We start from the raw sequence: 17,132 nt of genomic DNA, 5'->3' as shown, positions 1-17,132 counted from the left end.
TGCCCGGTTTATTGGAACTCTCATTAACAGGCAACTTTTGCTAGATATTAACCAATCTCCAATTTCATCTCCTTGAACTATATTGCTAAAATGCTTGGCAATGAGTGGGTATAGACCAGTTGGATGTTTCAACCAAAATCCATGCAGTTCATTTCTACTCGATGTTGATCAGAGTTCTTGATCTTCCTTGGTTTTTTTTTTTTTAGCTAGGCTACATTCTACTTGTATTTCTTTGGATTGCCCCATTATTGTTGCCATAGATGCACTATTTCTTCTTTGTCAGGTGTTGACAGGTCACTGCAGTTTCTCCATTGATCGATTGCTAGAAAGAGTTCTGGTCTGACTAAAAATTGGAGGTTCTGCCTGTAGTATGCAATTTGACCTTATTATCTGTTAATCTTCTTGGATATAACTGTTATTTTCCACTCTATTATTATTTATAATATAATAATTATGTAAAACACTATAGCTGCCTAATCCATCGATTCTGGCATGATTTCTGCTGCTTGATTTGGTTATTTTCTATGTATTTGTCAAATTTAGAAACTCCCCATCTCATTCTTCTAAGGAAGGGGTTAGGGTTAGGAAAGGTTCAATTCTCTGAATAAACATTTATTGATTAATCAAATATATATATAAATTTATATAGCCTCCCATGTCACTGAAAGTAACCCTGGGCAGCATGCTCAAAGGGTAAAACCACATATAAAACATAATATAAATGATATAAAAATCACATTAACAGCAAAGGGGGAAAGGGAATAAATCTAGCTAGCTCAGCAATGGAGCTATCTAAGCATGTCCCCAGTTTCCGGGGAGCCCAAGACCAGATAACATAACTAAGTTTTGAGGCCTCTCGGAACTATCAGAGAGATGGAGCTACTCTAATTTTGGGGCACAAAAATGCTTCATACAGCAAATGCCAATAGCAGAGAAGCTATAGCAACAGCAATAGCAGTTAGACTTATATACCGCTTCATAGGGCTTTTCAGCCCTCTCTAAGCGGTTTACGAGTCAGCATATCGCCCCCAACAACAATCCGGGTCCTCATTTTACCCACCCGGAAGGATGGACGGCTGAGTCAACCTGAGCGGTGAGATTGAACAGCGAACTGCAGAACTGCAATCAGCTGAAGTAGCCTGCAGTGCTGCATTTAACCATTGCGCCACCTCGGCTCTTGCTATGTCTCCTGGGCGTCATTAAATGTAGCTGATGTAGCACCTATCCTCCCCCCCCCACCAGATCTAATGGGGTGGGCTGATGTAATCAGGGAGAGGTGGCCCCTCAGACAGCTTGATCCTATGCCATGAAGGACTTAACAAATCAAACCAGCATCTTGAATTGGATTTGGAAGCAAACTAGTAACCAATGAAGCGTAGATGGTAATATGTGCTATTCTAGGCGTGCATGTTACTGTCCATGCTGCTGCACTCTGTACCCAGCTGAAGCTTTTCAAGGCTGCCTCATGTAGAGCGCACTTCAACAGTCCATCTGAAGGAAACTAAGGCATGTGTTATTATAAGGAGATGCTGATCCAGGAACAGGGCCACATTCTTGCACTCTGTTGTTTCTTATGCCCAAAGCAATTTGAGTTGAGCAAAGATTCAGTCAACACACCAAAGTCAGTGATAAAGACTGACTTTTTCTATATGTGATCTGAAAACAAATTACGGTATTCATACGTCTATTCACAACACACAATAGGCCACAAATTTCTCAACAGGGCTTTGCATTTGCTTCCTTTTCCTACTGTACACATCAAGGGCACCACTCCCAACTATTGTCAGGAAGAGTGCTAATTTCTGTTGGGTTCCCTCTTTATGGCATCCAGTTGCTCTCAAGCACAGAAGAAATGTTTTGTTGAAAGGGCTGCCTTGGCCTTCCACGATGCCAGTTATGCTTCTGTTCTGATGCAAGCTTCAAAGCAGCCTTTCTTTCTCTGCAGCTGTCACCAGTCAGCTAACACCAAAGAGGGCATATTCTCTGTGGGTAGCTCAGCATTAGTACAATTGACTTGTGGTTTCACTGTACAGTAATACTCAGATGTACTTCTTTTAATAAGCTAACAGGAGAGTTTTGCTTTGCTGGGCCCAAACTGTATCTCTATTATGTCATGATTACTGCATAGAAATTCAGATTCACTTCTAACATTATGTGTTGTTCATGTATGGAGAGCCAGTATCAGAAGAGAAGATCTGACTGTTAAGATAAGCTTAAACTCAACTCTGACCTGGAACAAAAAAGTATTTGGCATACAGCTTTTGCAGTATTTGCAAAGACCAGACCATTTCTCCCCCTAACATAGGTAAGGTTCCACTTTTGATATACAGCAATGTCCTTCATATGATTTAATTATGGTGAAATGAATGCAAAACTAATACAATAAATCCTTCCAAGCAATACAGTAGTGATTGTTGATAAGACAATAATCAGCACTGCTATTGTGAATACATAACACCGATCCTCCGTGAGCTGCGCTGGCTACCTGTTGATCTCCGGGTGCGCTTCAAGGTGCTACTCACCACTCACAAAGCCCTCCATGGTAGTGGATCTGACTATCTGAGAGACCGCCTTCTGCCAATTGCCTCCCTCCGTCCCATCAGATCGCATAGAGTAGGCCTCCTCCAAATTCCATCCGCCAGTCAGTGCCGACTGGCGACTACGCGGAGGAGAGCCTTCTCAGTTGCAGCTCCGACGCTTTGGAACGATCTCCCCGTGGAGATTCGTACCCTCACCACCGTCCAGACCTTCCGCACAGCCCTCAAGATCTGGCTATCCCGTCAGGCCTGGGGATAAGATCCGAACCGCCCCCCACCCGAATGCTGAATGAATGTTGTGTTTTATCGGTTTATTTTTTTTATTCACATTTTTTTTTTTCTTTCTGTGTTTTGTCTTACACTCCCTTCCCACTGATTGTAAGCCGCCCTGAGTCCCCTCAGGGAAAAGGGCGGCCTATAAATGTCAATAAAACTATAAAACTATAAACTAAAACTAAACTACATATTCTGCACATATTCAAGCATTCAGTTGTCTGGATATTATTTGTTCAAACTTAAGACCATTTCCATTTCCTTGTTACTTTAGTATTTACATTGCAACTTCAACTTTTCCCCGAATCCCATTTTTTTCTGAAATTGACAGCTATCTGATTAAATGATCTCAGACTTACAAAAGTCTAGGTCATAATTAACCTCTTAGCCTTTAAGATGCTATGGTTTCTTTGCTTTTTTGCTGCAACATAAGCAAAGGAAAAAACGCCCTTGACTATTATTGTTTAGGAATAGCACTTAACAGATAAAAACATCGTATGTATATTACAATAAAGGGAAGGGAGAAAGTATGAACCAGGGATGCCCTCCATGAGGAAAAATACTCTACATAGGGCAATGTTTTTTTCTGCATAAAGAAGAAAAACAATACGAAGTACTAGTTTCTTTTCTAGAAACAGAATCCCTGTTTTTTAAATCCTATTCCTTGTATAAGGCTTAAAATCTAGCCTGACTAGACAAGGAAATCATATTGGTTCTACATTAAATCTGCCTTTTTTTTGCTTAAATATATATCCAAGGGCTCAGAATGCCCAATGGATTTATTTGTGGTGAATTTCTATAGATGGTTTCTCATCTCTCTCTTCATAACTTCAATATTCAACTATGATCCAGTTTCAAAGCAATTTCATGTGAAGCATGCTATTTGAAATCCGTAATTATTCCATGGTATTTCTAAACTCTTATCCTTTTAAAACATACTAGAAAATGTTTTTAATAATACTAAACATTACCTGGGCTGACGTCTGTTTCCATGGCATAGGTGATTTTTTAATTAATACAGCATGAAGAAACCTCCAGTATTCTGGTGATGTGGTAAAATTCTAAAACTAGATAAGCAACATGGATTTTGTATCAATAGGTATATTCTTGAGCTCTACTTAAATCTGCGATCAGAAATGATTAAAAAAACCTTTAAACATTATCAAATTTTTGCATTTGTACAACCAATTTGCTTGCTTTAGTTATGTATCTTATTAAAGAAGACTCAGGATCTGAACTTAGTAATTACAGCTGACATCCCAGAACAGCTTCATTCAGTAAGCATGGTCCCTGTAATTCTTTGAAATAGCACAACCTAGATTTCAAGGGCACTGTGAGTACTGATCAAATAATTAAACATCTCTCATCTACACTAAACTGAGGACGGATCTTTGGGTATGGCATAATGAATTACCATCAATTCTACTGAGATATTCAAATTCCCTGATCTGAATGAGTTATGCTTCAGAGGAGACAAAAACAAGATACAACTGTACAACTGTATGATATTGTTGTATTTTAGAATACAAGAGTATACAGAGTATAATTCAGAGTATACAGGAGACCAAATTACTATTGTATCAGCCTCCTATTACCAATGTTGACATTATTAGTACTATTGCTAAATTCTATATTGTCATGGCAAAAATATGCTATCAAGTATTATATCTTTATTGGGTTGCTAAGCAGTTTAATGTGGATAATTGTTTGCAGTACTAATAAAGAATTTGGAAATTGCTGGAGAAAAGTAGTATGTAAAATATTGGATCCTATTCCACCCAACTTGTTAAAAAATTCTAACTTTTTGCATTCTTTTTGGTGAAACATCTCAATGAATATCTTTGAAGGAGGATGGGAAGTAGGCGCTCCTGATACTACAGGACTTCATTAAACCCTTAAAATGTATCTATAGATCTTAAGTTTTTAACTGTATATGTCTCCCACGTGAACACATACTTGGCAACATTAAAGTGAAGTTGAATTCAACACCACCTTATATATATGATTACGACGTTACATACCAGCGCTCCAAATGTAATGCTTTAAGTTTTTGTTCATCTTTTAAAGGGAACATTGTGGGGCGGATCTGTGTATGCTTGCTAGGAGGAACTTCTTTCCAGTCTTCAAACCAATTACCATCTTTGGTCATTACCTAGGTGGGAAAATACAATGTCTTTCAAATCTTACTATTAATATGCTCGGTTCCACCACAAAACCGTGGTCGACTAAAGCGCGCTCGACGAAACAGCATACCTGACGTCATCACAGCGCGACGAAAAAAGCACGCTGTGAGCGCTAAAGCTAAAATTAACCCCTAAACCTAAACCTAACCCCCCGAACCTAACCCTTAACATAACCCTTAACCTAACCCTAAACCTAACCCTAAACCTAACCCTTAACCTAACCCTAAACCTAACCCTAACCTAACCCTTAACCTAACGCTAACCCTTAACCTAACCCTAACCCTTACCTTAACGTGAATCGGCTTGCTTTCAAAGCGCTTTTTAAAGTGCCCTTCTTTCTCCGCAGTCGCTGTTGTCACGCTGCTGATGACGTCAGCGACGCGCTTTAATCGGGCACGCTTTAGTGGACCGCGGTTTTGTCGTGCCATGAATATGCCATCAAAGCAGCACATCTTCCCTTTCTCTCATGAAATTTAATGCTGAAATGTAACAAGGGCCAAGTGACTACCCTATCATCAATAATTATACAGAAGTTGGTTGCCTTGTAATATGGTTTAAACTGATCTGGGAAAAGATATCTTGAAAAAATATACCCTCTTGGTGATATTATTGCTAAAAGATCTCCAGCCAAGAGGTGCTGCCCACTCCCTTCTCTCATTACAGTATTTATATAAATGACCAAAGGCCTTCCATGTCCCCACTCCTTTTTGGGGGAAGTTCATCATTTTTTTTTAAAAAAAAACTGGTTCCTGCCTGTATCATTTTCACAAATAACTCAAGGCAGCGAGCATATCCAACATATCTTCCTCTTCTTATTTTCCTCACATCAACCCTATGAGATAGTTTGGACTGAGAGGGAATGACTGACCCAAAGTCACCCACTTGGCTTTCATGACTATGGCAGGACTTGAACTCATGGTGTCCTGCATTTTAGTCTGCTGTCTTATCCACTAGACCAAACTGGCTCTCCTAAGCAGAAGCAATAATGCATCACTGTTTACAGCATGTTTAAGCAACAAAGAAACCTCAACGAGACTTGAAAAGGGCAATTCATAGCAATGATTTAATTCTGGATAACTAATTAACCTGTTTACTTTTGGAAATTTTATTTGTTCACATGGGATATGAATCCCTAAATACAATACATATTTCTATAAAATTACCTTCCATTTTGTAATGCCTGGCAACCTTTTCAACCCTGGCAACTCAGAAGAGACATCAGCAAGTTCTAAGGCACCTTCAAAAAAAAAGTCAACATTATATGCATTTTACTGGAAAAGTCATTTGACTGGAATAGTGGATAACCAAGGTTAGGATTAGTCATAATCCTACCAGTTGGTCAACTCAAGAGAGAGCTGCTTATAAAAGCCCCCAAAAGCATATTTTGTCACTGTTAAATTTGCAAGTTTGAAAATAACTATGCCCTGGCAGCCATTATATTACTTAAAAGTTACAGTTCTGATCAGGATTATGGTTGCACATCCATTAAGATCCTAGCAATCATTCAATCAAAATTTAAAAAAATTATAACATTCTTCCATCATTCAAATTTTTATGCTTTAATATGTTTAGAATTAGGCTGTATCCCCTTTGGGGTTCAGTTAAGATTCTGTTGACCCAATTCTGCCAGAAGAAAGTCTTTTGGGAAACTTCCCTTCTCCACTTCACCTAGATGAACAGGCATGTTTTTTTTTTCCCCGAAGAGATAAATTAAAAATGACTTAACATATTGAGGCCTTTCCTCGATGCCATTTTCACCCTTGGTTAGATAAACTGGGTGAACTGAAACAGAGAATTAGGACTTAATTGTCCACACTAAGAGAATCAGGACTTCTCATGATTTTAATAGTTTAATTGCCCCCCCACCCCAAAACCTAATTCACCAGTAGCTATTCATATCGTACATGTTCCTTGTAGGAGGCTCTTTACTCTGATGCAAACAGGGAACTACCTATTAGAAGAACAATTAGCAGAGGCATTAACATTTTGTAAAAGCCACTCTCCTGTGCAAAGATGAAGGAGGATGACTCTGCACCAATGTGCTGTTAAAATTCCCACTAAATACTCAATGATGATCAACATTCATAACTGTAATGGTCAGTAATTTAACTGCTCCTGTGGGTATGAGATTACTGCTCTTGTTTTATGTGATCAATTCTCAGAAGGTGAGCTGCAAAATTTCCATCAATAGTTATGGTGCTTCCTCTACTTTATTGTATCAGGGATTTTTCTGTTTTTTTTTCTTTTTTATTCACCATATTTGCTGAATTTTGCTTTTACGGTTGGTCTTTAATCACCCATGGATTGTACCATGTACAATATTTGTACTGTTTATGCTTAGATTCAGTTTCAACTTTACAGATTTTAAAAATCAGAATCTACCTCTGGTAATATGGATAGAATTTACTATAGCTCATAATCTCATTCAGTGATTCATACTGCTTTGATCCTGGTTGCTGAAATGCATTCTTTGTCTAGATTTTGTAGTGATTTTTTGTCTTTTAAAATGATGTAATACATTCAGTTGGAGTTAATTAACGATACATTGGAAAATTAAAACTGCCGTAGATTTATAAATCCCTTGCTTATTTGAACATCATTCTTATACACTTTTCCTGATTCTTTTTCTTGATTGTTCATACATCCCGTTCAAATCTTTTGTATGCCTTGAAAAGTTAAACACTTCTGACCAACCTTTAAAACTTTGACCCAAATTGTCAAGTAAGAGAATATATTGAAATTATTAAGGTTTCTTAAACATATCCATGAAGCAAACAAGCACTGTAGACTGGCAACTATCCTTGGTACCTATGTTATCTTAACAAAATAGGGTGATGTAGAAAGTGAACATGATATAAGGTGTTCACATCAAATCTATGTGGCTTCTTTAATAACACATTTGAATAGCATTCAAACAGTGAAGACCAGCTACCAACTATAATAGGTTATGTTCTGACATTTAAAAGCATCCCGGATGAAAAAAATCAGTTCCTACAGAACTGGTTCATTTGAGATTAGAATCAGAAAAGAAATATCATGCCGCCTGTATTTAGTCAGCTATAATTTCTAGAAAAATGAGCTAGCAGCATCTAGATTAAAATTAGAATTCCAATATAACGAATATTAAACTAACCCAGATTTTCAATCAACACACTGCCCTACAGGTCCAGGCAAAAGAGTAAGCTTTACTAAACACCATTTTTTTCCCTTTTAAACTATACACACCTTCACTTTTTTCCAGCAGAGAACTAATGACAGCTTCATTTTCAATAGGATTCAATGAACAGGTAGAGTACACCATTCTACCTCCTTCAGCCAGCTGTTCAGCTCCACGAGTTGCAATCCTCAGCTGTAGTCTGCATAGAACATATTGTTCAAAACTTAATTATCAGGGCATGAAATTAATTATATTGTTTGTGTCCTTGGGACTACAGATGTCCTATTAATTTTCTGTGGCAGGTAATAACTGAAACAATTTGTTCACTCTGAAATCAATGCACGGAAAGATTCCAGAGATCAAAAAAACAATTAGGCTGTAAGTACATTGAACACACTGTCTTAACCACAAGAAAAAAAATAAGAGAATTATCAGGAAACAAACCTTGCTAAAATGATCTCATTTTTAACATGTAGGTAGCTTCTGTAGTAAATATAAATATAATTGCATTTGTTGTTTTCAATAAAGCATTTCACAAAATAAAACTGTGAAATTGTAATCAAGTAAATAACTGCTGTTGGATAACATGAATATTTGAATACATGGCATCATCAATAATTGTATTCAAAGTATGCTCATAAAACAGTTCCTTAATGAACTAAAAAGAGCAGGTGCCACAAGGCTTAGTTCTAGCCCTCATCTTTCCAGTGGGGAATGTTAATGGCTTTAATAAAATATCTACTGAATCAGAAAGTGACATGGAATTGAAGAGGAGAGCTAATACCATAGAAGATAGAAATAATCTTACTAGATTACAGCATAGTTAACAAATGATTGAGTGGTTAGAGCCCACAACTTTGTCCTCCTGGCCTTTTGGAGTTTCAGGCATCTATCTGGCTTGATTTTTCTATCTTTTTATGTTGGATGGAGGGGATTGAAAGGGTGGGAATAGAAAAGGGAGGTTTCTTAAAAGCCACATTCATTCTACTCATGACTCCAAATCACGCCATTAAAATTAAATCAATGTGTTAAACTGCTGCTGAAATTAAACCACTGTTATGCAACGTAATATAATACATAGCCATTCAGAATGGCTCTCACACTTAGAAAAAGGGGTTAGAATATAAAAATTAAAAATATGAAATATAATGGATACATAAAATTATGCCCTTAGGAAACAAAATTGAATGCACAGGTAAAGAGTAGAGAATACCTGTAAAGTAAAAAATATTGGAACAGCATATTACAAACTGAATCTAAGTATAATATGGCTACCGAATAAGACAAAACTATTTTTAGATGTATTAACAGAAGCAGAGTTATAAATAATCAGAAATAAAATGTTCCACTTTATGTTGGTCAGTAATTCCTGGCACCAAGCTAAGAAGAGTTCAGCCAAAGTGAAAGAAATAAGAGGATGAAGGCCAAGAAACAGCTCTCTAAAGAAAGACTGAAGGAGGCTGGCATTTTTACTCTTGAGGATAGCACTCTTTTAAATACCCAAAAGTATGTATGTTATGCAGAAAATGATCAGGAGTATGGGACACTGTACACTGGATTTACATTTTTTTTAAATCAAAACTTCTAGCAATAAGAGAAGTTTGGGGGCACAACTAATTAACTAGAGAATAGCAATAGCACTTTGACTTATATACTGCTTCACAGTACTTTATAGCCCTCTCCAAGAGTTTTACAGCGTCAGCATATTGACACAACAATCTGGGTCCTCATTTTATCCACCTTGGAAGGATGGAAGGCTGAATCAACCTTGAGCCGGTGAGACTCGAATTGCCAAACTGCAACCAGCAGTCAGCAGAAGCAGCTTGCAATAGTGCATTCTAACCACTGAGTTATTACAGGTCAATAGAAGGGCAACCTTCCCTTAACTTAGCTGGATACATCAAAGCAAAGGCTGGAGAGTAATCTGCCAAATAGCAAATAGGCTCTAATTTGGATTGTTGCACTGAGCAGCAGATTGGATTCAATAGCTTAAATGTCCACTTCCCACATTAGAAATATTAGAATGAAATGTCGGCCTTTGGTGGAATGGGCAATCAGAAAAATAAAAATAAATTGAAATGTATCCAAAATATAAACCTTGGAATATTTTATTTTTAAAGGGGGTCTGGGAATTCATCCAAATGAGGCATATTATGTCAACTTACTTATGGAGACCCTGACATTACAAATTTCTATACGTGGGGAGAACTGGGCACAATGCAGTCCTTAGGCTGGAGTTTTCCAAACAGAATAGAGTGGAAATATCAAAAATCCAAGTTTGTATTCTTGTATATAGAAAAAAAGTCAAGACATTAATCAGATTCTTAATTTCATTCCACAAGTTGAAAGAAATATATAATAAAATATTTTCCTACCCATGTAGTTGCAAACTATTATGTGTACTCCACTTTTTCCATATATCAATGTTTTTTCTCAGGGTTCCATCTCCACTAAAAGAGACATTTTCACATTAATTCCAAGATAGTATGAAAGTTACATGTTCTCAGCTAGCTGCAATATAACATTTTTATACAAATAGGTTGAAATTACAGTAGTGTATTTTTAAGTAATTATATTTTTCAAAGTTAATATTTTATTATAAGTGTAAAACACAAATGATATTGTATACAATAGTATTTAAGTAGCCATGATTAGGGGTTATTAAAACTCCAATAGATAACTTAATTCTTTAAAGATAAAGAAATAAAAGAATTCATGTTAATATTAACTGTTATTTCTAAAATGTTTAGAATACCATTCCCCATGATGTAAGATAAACAACCTTATGCTTATTAAGATTTCTAACTTTCCCTTTCTTCATTCCTCAACCAGTTTGTAGTGTTTATAAGTGTTTAGGTTTCCTGAGAAGCATAGGTGAATTTTAATTGACACAAAATAAATGAAATAGGACAATTAGCCCTGGTGTTGATTAACTAACTTATTTATAATTTGGATTTCAATGGCCAGCGCTTTATGCAATTCTAGGTGGCTTACAGGTGATATAAGAAAGCTTTCTTGAAGGCAAATCAGTTCAGGGGAAAAATATTACCGAGAAGCAAATCTCCTAATACAACAAGATGACATTGTTAACAGGGGAAATGCAAAGCATGCCAACCCTGTCACAATCTTACCATACAGGCAAAGGAGACAGGCAGTCCTACAAACATTTGTAGACAACTAGCATCAAAAGACTTAAAACACTCAGGCATAATTATTTGTGCAGCTGCAGTTTGGACTATCTATAGATTCCAAAAACTATACAGCTGTAGTCACTATTTCCTTTTTATTTATGAGTATATTATTTCCTAATCGCTTTAGCACAATGAAAGCCTTGCTAAACAACTTGTTTAATAATGGCAACTGAGAGCTGTCAGAATTGCCATTGCTAAGTAAGGAGATCATGAGACATCACATTTTATGATCGCATCAATTACCGTTTTCCCCCCAAATAAGACCGGGTCTAATATTAATTTTTGCATCCAAGTGATGCATTAGGGATTATTTGTACACAAGGTCTTATTTTTACATGTACAACAGACATGTCAAACATAAGGCCCACAGGCTGAATTGGCCCATATCTGGTCCACGGAGTCACCCCAGAGATGAAGAGGAACCAGCCCCTGCCACCCTGGCCCCAGCCCAGCCCAGCTGGGTGCCCTCCCAAGCGTGTGCAAAGGAGGCAGCATGTGCGTGGGGACCAACACTGTCTGGCAGCAGCCACAGACCAAGGCCCTTTGGCCAGTGCACTCTGGGACTGCGCAACCCATACAGCACAGGTGAGTCCAAGTGCTGAGACCTCTCGTCCAGCCCTCCAAACAGCAGGCAGAGGCAAAGGCATAGGACTAGGCACACGATCCAGCCTGCCAGCTGCACCGCATGCCCAGCCACCCATTTTGTCCCATCTGCCTTTGCTTGCCCACAGCTGCAACAGAGCAGGCAGCTGCATAGTATGTCCGATGGGCCAGGTCAGATACCTCCCTGTGCTTCTGCTTCTTGGTGCTGCCGTAAGGGAAGACAAGGCAGGTGGTGGGGAGGGGGTAGCGCGATGCCACCGTCCCTGCATGCTTGGCCCTCGTCTTCCAGCTCCACTGCACGCACGGGGCAAGCCTCCCAACAGCCGCCCACCCATGACCCCAGCGAACTTGTGTTGCAACAGACGTACTAAATGTGTCCATCTGACTGACGATCTTAACTGGGGCTTATTTTTGAGGTAGGGCTTATATTACAAACATCCTAAAAAATCAAGCGAGGGCTTATTTTTTGGTTGTGTCTTATTTTGGGGGAAGCACGTTAGCAACAGAAATTTCAGTTCCAATTACCTTAATAAGCTATGACTACCTGCAGTAGTTGAGCTGCTGGTTTCAATAAGGGTTATTAAATGAGGATTGACTGTGCAATCTGTAGAACATTTTGTACCAATTTTCCTTTAAGTTATAAATTGATGTAATTTCTATACATTTATTCCATAATTGTTGTGCTGCAATAGTTTATTTATAGTTTTTACAGCTGTATTTGTTTATATTTGCTGTCGTTAACAACTAGCATTAGAAAAGTATCCCACAAACAGCATATTGGCTTTAAATTTTACCTAGTTTAACTTACCTGCAAGGAACATCACATAATATTCTGTCATAGAAGAGGATCTCTTTTTTCCCATTAGTATTGATCTGTATATTAGGGATACTTGAGGCATCATGATTTATAACCATAATACAAGGACTGTTCAACCGCTTTGCCTGATGAACTAGCAGATAACAACGCTTGTTGTCTACATCATTTGCAATTACAAATCCCTCTAGGGAAAAAAAATAGAAAATCTTCTGGTTAAAATAAAATCATCACTTGGGACATGGGAGAATTACTTTTTTCAATTACTATTAGTCCAAATAAGATCAAAATATTAACTACATGGAATCAAGAAAAAAATAATTATTTTATACAGTTACCTTTAATTTATAACATTTTATAATATCTTTTCAGAGGATCTAGGATACGAAATAATTAGCACAGAACAAAATTTGGCAATTTAAATTTAAAGCACAACTGATGCTCATCCAATATTCAAAACTAGATGTGAAACACCAGGTTAAAAAGTCTAGGTCCTAATGTTTTCCTGAAAGCCAGCCAAGTTAAGGCCAAACACACCTAATTGTACAAAGTACCTCACAGAATGAAAACTTCTGGCCGTATCCAAACATTTAGGACCATTTTATTGCATAGGATATATGAGTGCTAGCAGTGATACAGCTACCATTTCCCCCTGTTATTCTGTAAATTGCCTTCAATCCAAAGAAATAGACAGTATACAAATGTTAAAATGTGAGAACATCAATACAGTAATATTGATAGAAAAAAATGGATGGGAATTTACACCCACAATTTACAGAAAAAATTGTATGTATAGAAAATGGTGACAAATTGGAGAATACCAAAAAATTATTAACAAAAATTCTAAATCTTGTCCTTTCATGCGGACAAACCATCCATAAAAGACATTCTCTCAAATGACAAATTAGTTCTAGCACAAACAACTAATGAAAACAATGAACACATGCACACACCCTTATATTACTAAAATGTATATAACAGGATGCCCAATATGATATGTATGAATAGCAGGTGAATTCCATGAATAAATAGCAACTGGATGGTGGTTGCATAAGCAATATTTTTATTACAGAAAAAGAGAGCCACAACATTTATCATCTAACATTATGTGCGTAAAGGTTCCCAACAATGCAGTAACGAACACACAATAAGAGTCAATGTCTCTTATACAGAAACTAGTGATTCATTAGGCAATTCTTATTCGCAGACATTTCTTTTGCTTTGTCTATCTGCTTCTGAACTTTGCCCCTCTTCCTTTCCTCCCCTCACTCTGTGTCATAAATCACGTTACCCAATAAATACACACATCTCAAACCAGCTACTGTAATCTGAGATCCAGCTCCACTGACGGTACACGAAAGTTGACATCGTGTTTTTAAGTCTCCCTTTATATCACCCTAACACAAACCTGGCTTTAGTAGTGTGAGTAAATGTTATTAAAATGTTGTTTACTCACATTAGTGGTGAGTAAACCACCTACTCACATAGTGCTAAGTCCAGTGCAAGATCAATGCTGAAATAAGATGGGATTTTAAGAGGAAGTCAATAATCAATTCAGTAAGCCAACTGCATTTCTCAAAACACCATAATTAAAATTTATTTATTACAGCTACTTTCATGCTGCTTCCATCTGGATTACTAAATTAATTTTTTCCTTCACTTACCTGGAAAAGGAATACTCATGTCTGCATGAAGCATCTCAATAAGTTGGGCAGTCTTGGACCCAGGTGCAGCACACATATCTAGAATCTATCAAGATTAAGATATTTAACAGAAAGGGAAATTGATATTATTTAACAAACTTAAAATATATATGTTTATATGTAACAGTATTTGTAAAGAGATTTGGGAAGGAAACTTACAGAATTAAGGGTCTTGCATCCAGCAAGTATTAAATTCTTCAAGACATTATCATTTTTCAATTACAGTACAGGCATTCTAATTCTGATTTAGTCATTACAGCTGAAAATAATTATCTCCAAGAAAAAAATATGAGAGATTCAAGTATGTTTTAAAAGGCACCTACTATACTTACATGTTTGCGGAATCCACAATTATATATTTTCAAGTTTAAAATGAATAAAATACTGTGAGACCGCCCAATAATTTGACTAAATAGAATTAACTTATAAGTGTTTGAACCTCCTGGTTTAGAAATAGTATGGAACACTGCTTTTTTTTCTTCTATGATCTCATCTTAACCCTAACCCAGAAAAAGCCAACAATAAGAAAGAATGTGAGAAGAAAGGGGGAAAGTCTGGGGCATATATTTTTTTTCTAAATGTGCCACCTAAAGCAAAATAGGAAGGTAGCAATAGGTGTACTGGAAAGCTCCAGCCAACTAAGGCATTATATTTTTTTAAAAAAATGAATGTGAAATAGCACTTTACATTAAAGATTGGAGAAAAGATAGATGGAAGGTGTTTCAACACATGAATAATTACAAACATAAAAATGAAACATATCAAACATTTCCTTGTTAAATCAGGGCAAAGATAAGACAAGTGTAAAGGTTTATTTTTAGATATTTAAAGCAGAGACATTGCATTCAATTCTTTTACAATGAATTTTGATTAACCAAATTAGAAAAGATATTCAATACTGATGTGGAGTATTAAGTATCAATGTGTATGTTCCTTTATGCTTTTTCCACAAAATAATTTCATAGATCATAATACATGAATACCTTGTGATGAGGCTGAATATTAAGAAGCAATGGAGGGATCATACTGACAGCTTCCTGACGACTAATATTCCCCTAAAACAAAATAAATACAGTATACAATTCCACTTTCATCTTATATTTATATACATGGAAGAAAATCTAAACAATAGCTACGCAAAAGATATATTTATTTATTTATTTATTTATTTATTTATTTATCTTAAATTTAGATAATCCCCTGAATGGGGAACTTCCAGAAAATTCCAAAGTTATAGACTAGACTTGTCAATTTAAAAAAAAATCTCTAAGAGGTTAAAACTTCCATATACTTCTAAGAAAACTATATGTATGTTTCCACAAAATGAATAAGAGATGAGCTCAACTTGAAGAGACGATAAAATAAAAATGAGCAGAAACGAAGTTTTTATTCAATATTTTAGATACAATATGATCTTGTTTCACTGTAATATCCATACATATCAACCACCCTAAACAATTAATTTATAAGGTCTTCAATCCACTGAGTAACTGGTGCCATTAATTTGTATTTTCAATGCTGAAGGACTAGTCTTTGAATAGGAAGGGTGTGGAAAATTCATTTCCAAAGGCTCAATTTGCATGTAATATACATATTTGTTCATATTTATTTATATTGTCCCTTTTATTTTAAAAATAACTCAAGATGGTAGACATTTCCAACACACCTTCCTCCTATTTTTCTCACCACATCCTGTGAGGTGAATTGGGCTGAGACAGAGTGACTAGCCTAAGGTCATCCAGCTGGCTTTCATGGTTAAGGTGGGATTTCAACTCATGCTCTTCTCCCACATTTTATTCTGATGCCTTAACCACTAGACCCTGCTCTATATAGTATATAGAGATAGTTCAAAAGACTACACATGTTCCCAATATTAAACCCTATCTCAAAGTCAAATTATTGTCATAATTACTTCTAAAAATGAAATTTAATAAAGCACTATTTACAACAAGGCTATGAACGAGCTATATTATTATACAGTCTGTTAGTCAGAAATGTAAGATATTGAAGTACTAATATGAACAAAATCTTTTTTTTTTCAAATTTGAAAAAAAAAGTAAGGTTTAGGATTTAAAAATAATATGGAGACATTTTTATCTAAAGAAATGATACTTCAATAGTGTTCCTATTCCAAACTTATTAGAAATATGAAAGGTAGCTTGCTCACGAACTCTGAATAAAAAGTTTCTTGAATGCAAGAAATCATATGAAGCCCACAATGAAAAGTAAAAACAGCAAGTGAGGTAATACTTACACATTCAGTTTCACTAACAAGAAAATGATGAAATTTTTCTAATTGGGGAGATTTCCGCAAGATTTTTCTGTTTAGGTTTGTATGCCATGCCAACTCCTCGGGGTACCTAATAAAATAAAGCATCTTGAATAAAGTATCCACAGAATATCTGAACTTTCATAAGAAATTGCAACTGCATTTTAAATTGAGTGCACAAAAAACTCCCTTCAATGTGCTTAAGAATATTGATGTTAATGTGTTAAAAGAAAAATGTTATGGGGAAAATTAGTTGCTTAATTTTCCCTACAGATGGGAAAATAAAATAAAAAATTAAGGCAAGTAAATGCTTGCAGCAAAGTAGAAGTTAAGTGCATAGATTGCTGCAAGGGATCAATCTTTGTTTTTTTTTTTAAAATGATAATTTTACCCACGAGATTA

General features: G+C 36.2%; 1 protein-coding gene across 1 annotated transcript in view; it reads right to left on the bottom strand.

Moving 5' to 3' along the window:
- Positions 1-17,132, bottom strand: part of NSUN2 (NOP2/Sun RNA methyltransferase 2) — a 37,859-nt gene that overhangs the window by 16,250 nt on the left and 4,477 nt on the right. Inside the window, 10 exon segments of the mRNA XM_032219923.1 lie at positions 3,782-3,834; positions 3,837-3,877; positions 4,832-4,962; positions 6,157-6,230; positions 8,219-8,349; positions 10,526-10,600; positions 12,753-12,945; positions 14,423-14,507; positions 15,445-15,516; positions 16,716-16,821. Of these exon segments, the coding sequence (XP_032075814.1) occupies positions 3,782-3,834; positions 3,837-3,877; positions 4,832-4,962; positions 6,157-6,230; positions 8,219-8,349; positions 10,526-10,600; positions 12,753-12,945; positions 14,423-14,507; positions 15,445-15,516; positions 16,716-16,821 (961 nt within the window).

The sequence above is a fragment of the Thamnophis elegans genome, chromosome 6 (assembly GCF_009769535.1).
Source record: "Thamnophis elegans isolate rThaEle1 chromosome 6, rThaEle1.pri, whole genome shotgun sequence".
Taxonomy (NCBI): Eukaryota; Metazoa; Chordata; class Lepidosauria; order Squamata; family Colubridae; genus Thamnophis; species Thamnophis elegans.
The sequence above is the reverse complement of the archived record's forward strand: the minus strand, read 5'-3'. Positions and strand labels throughout refer to the sequence as shown.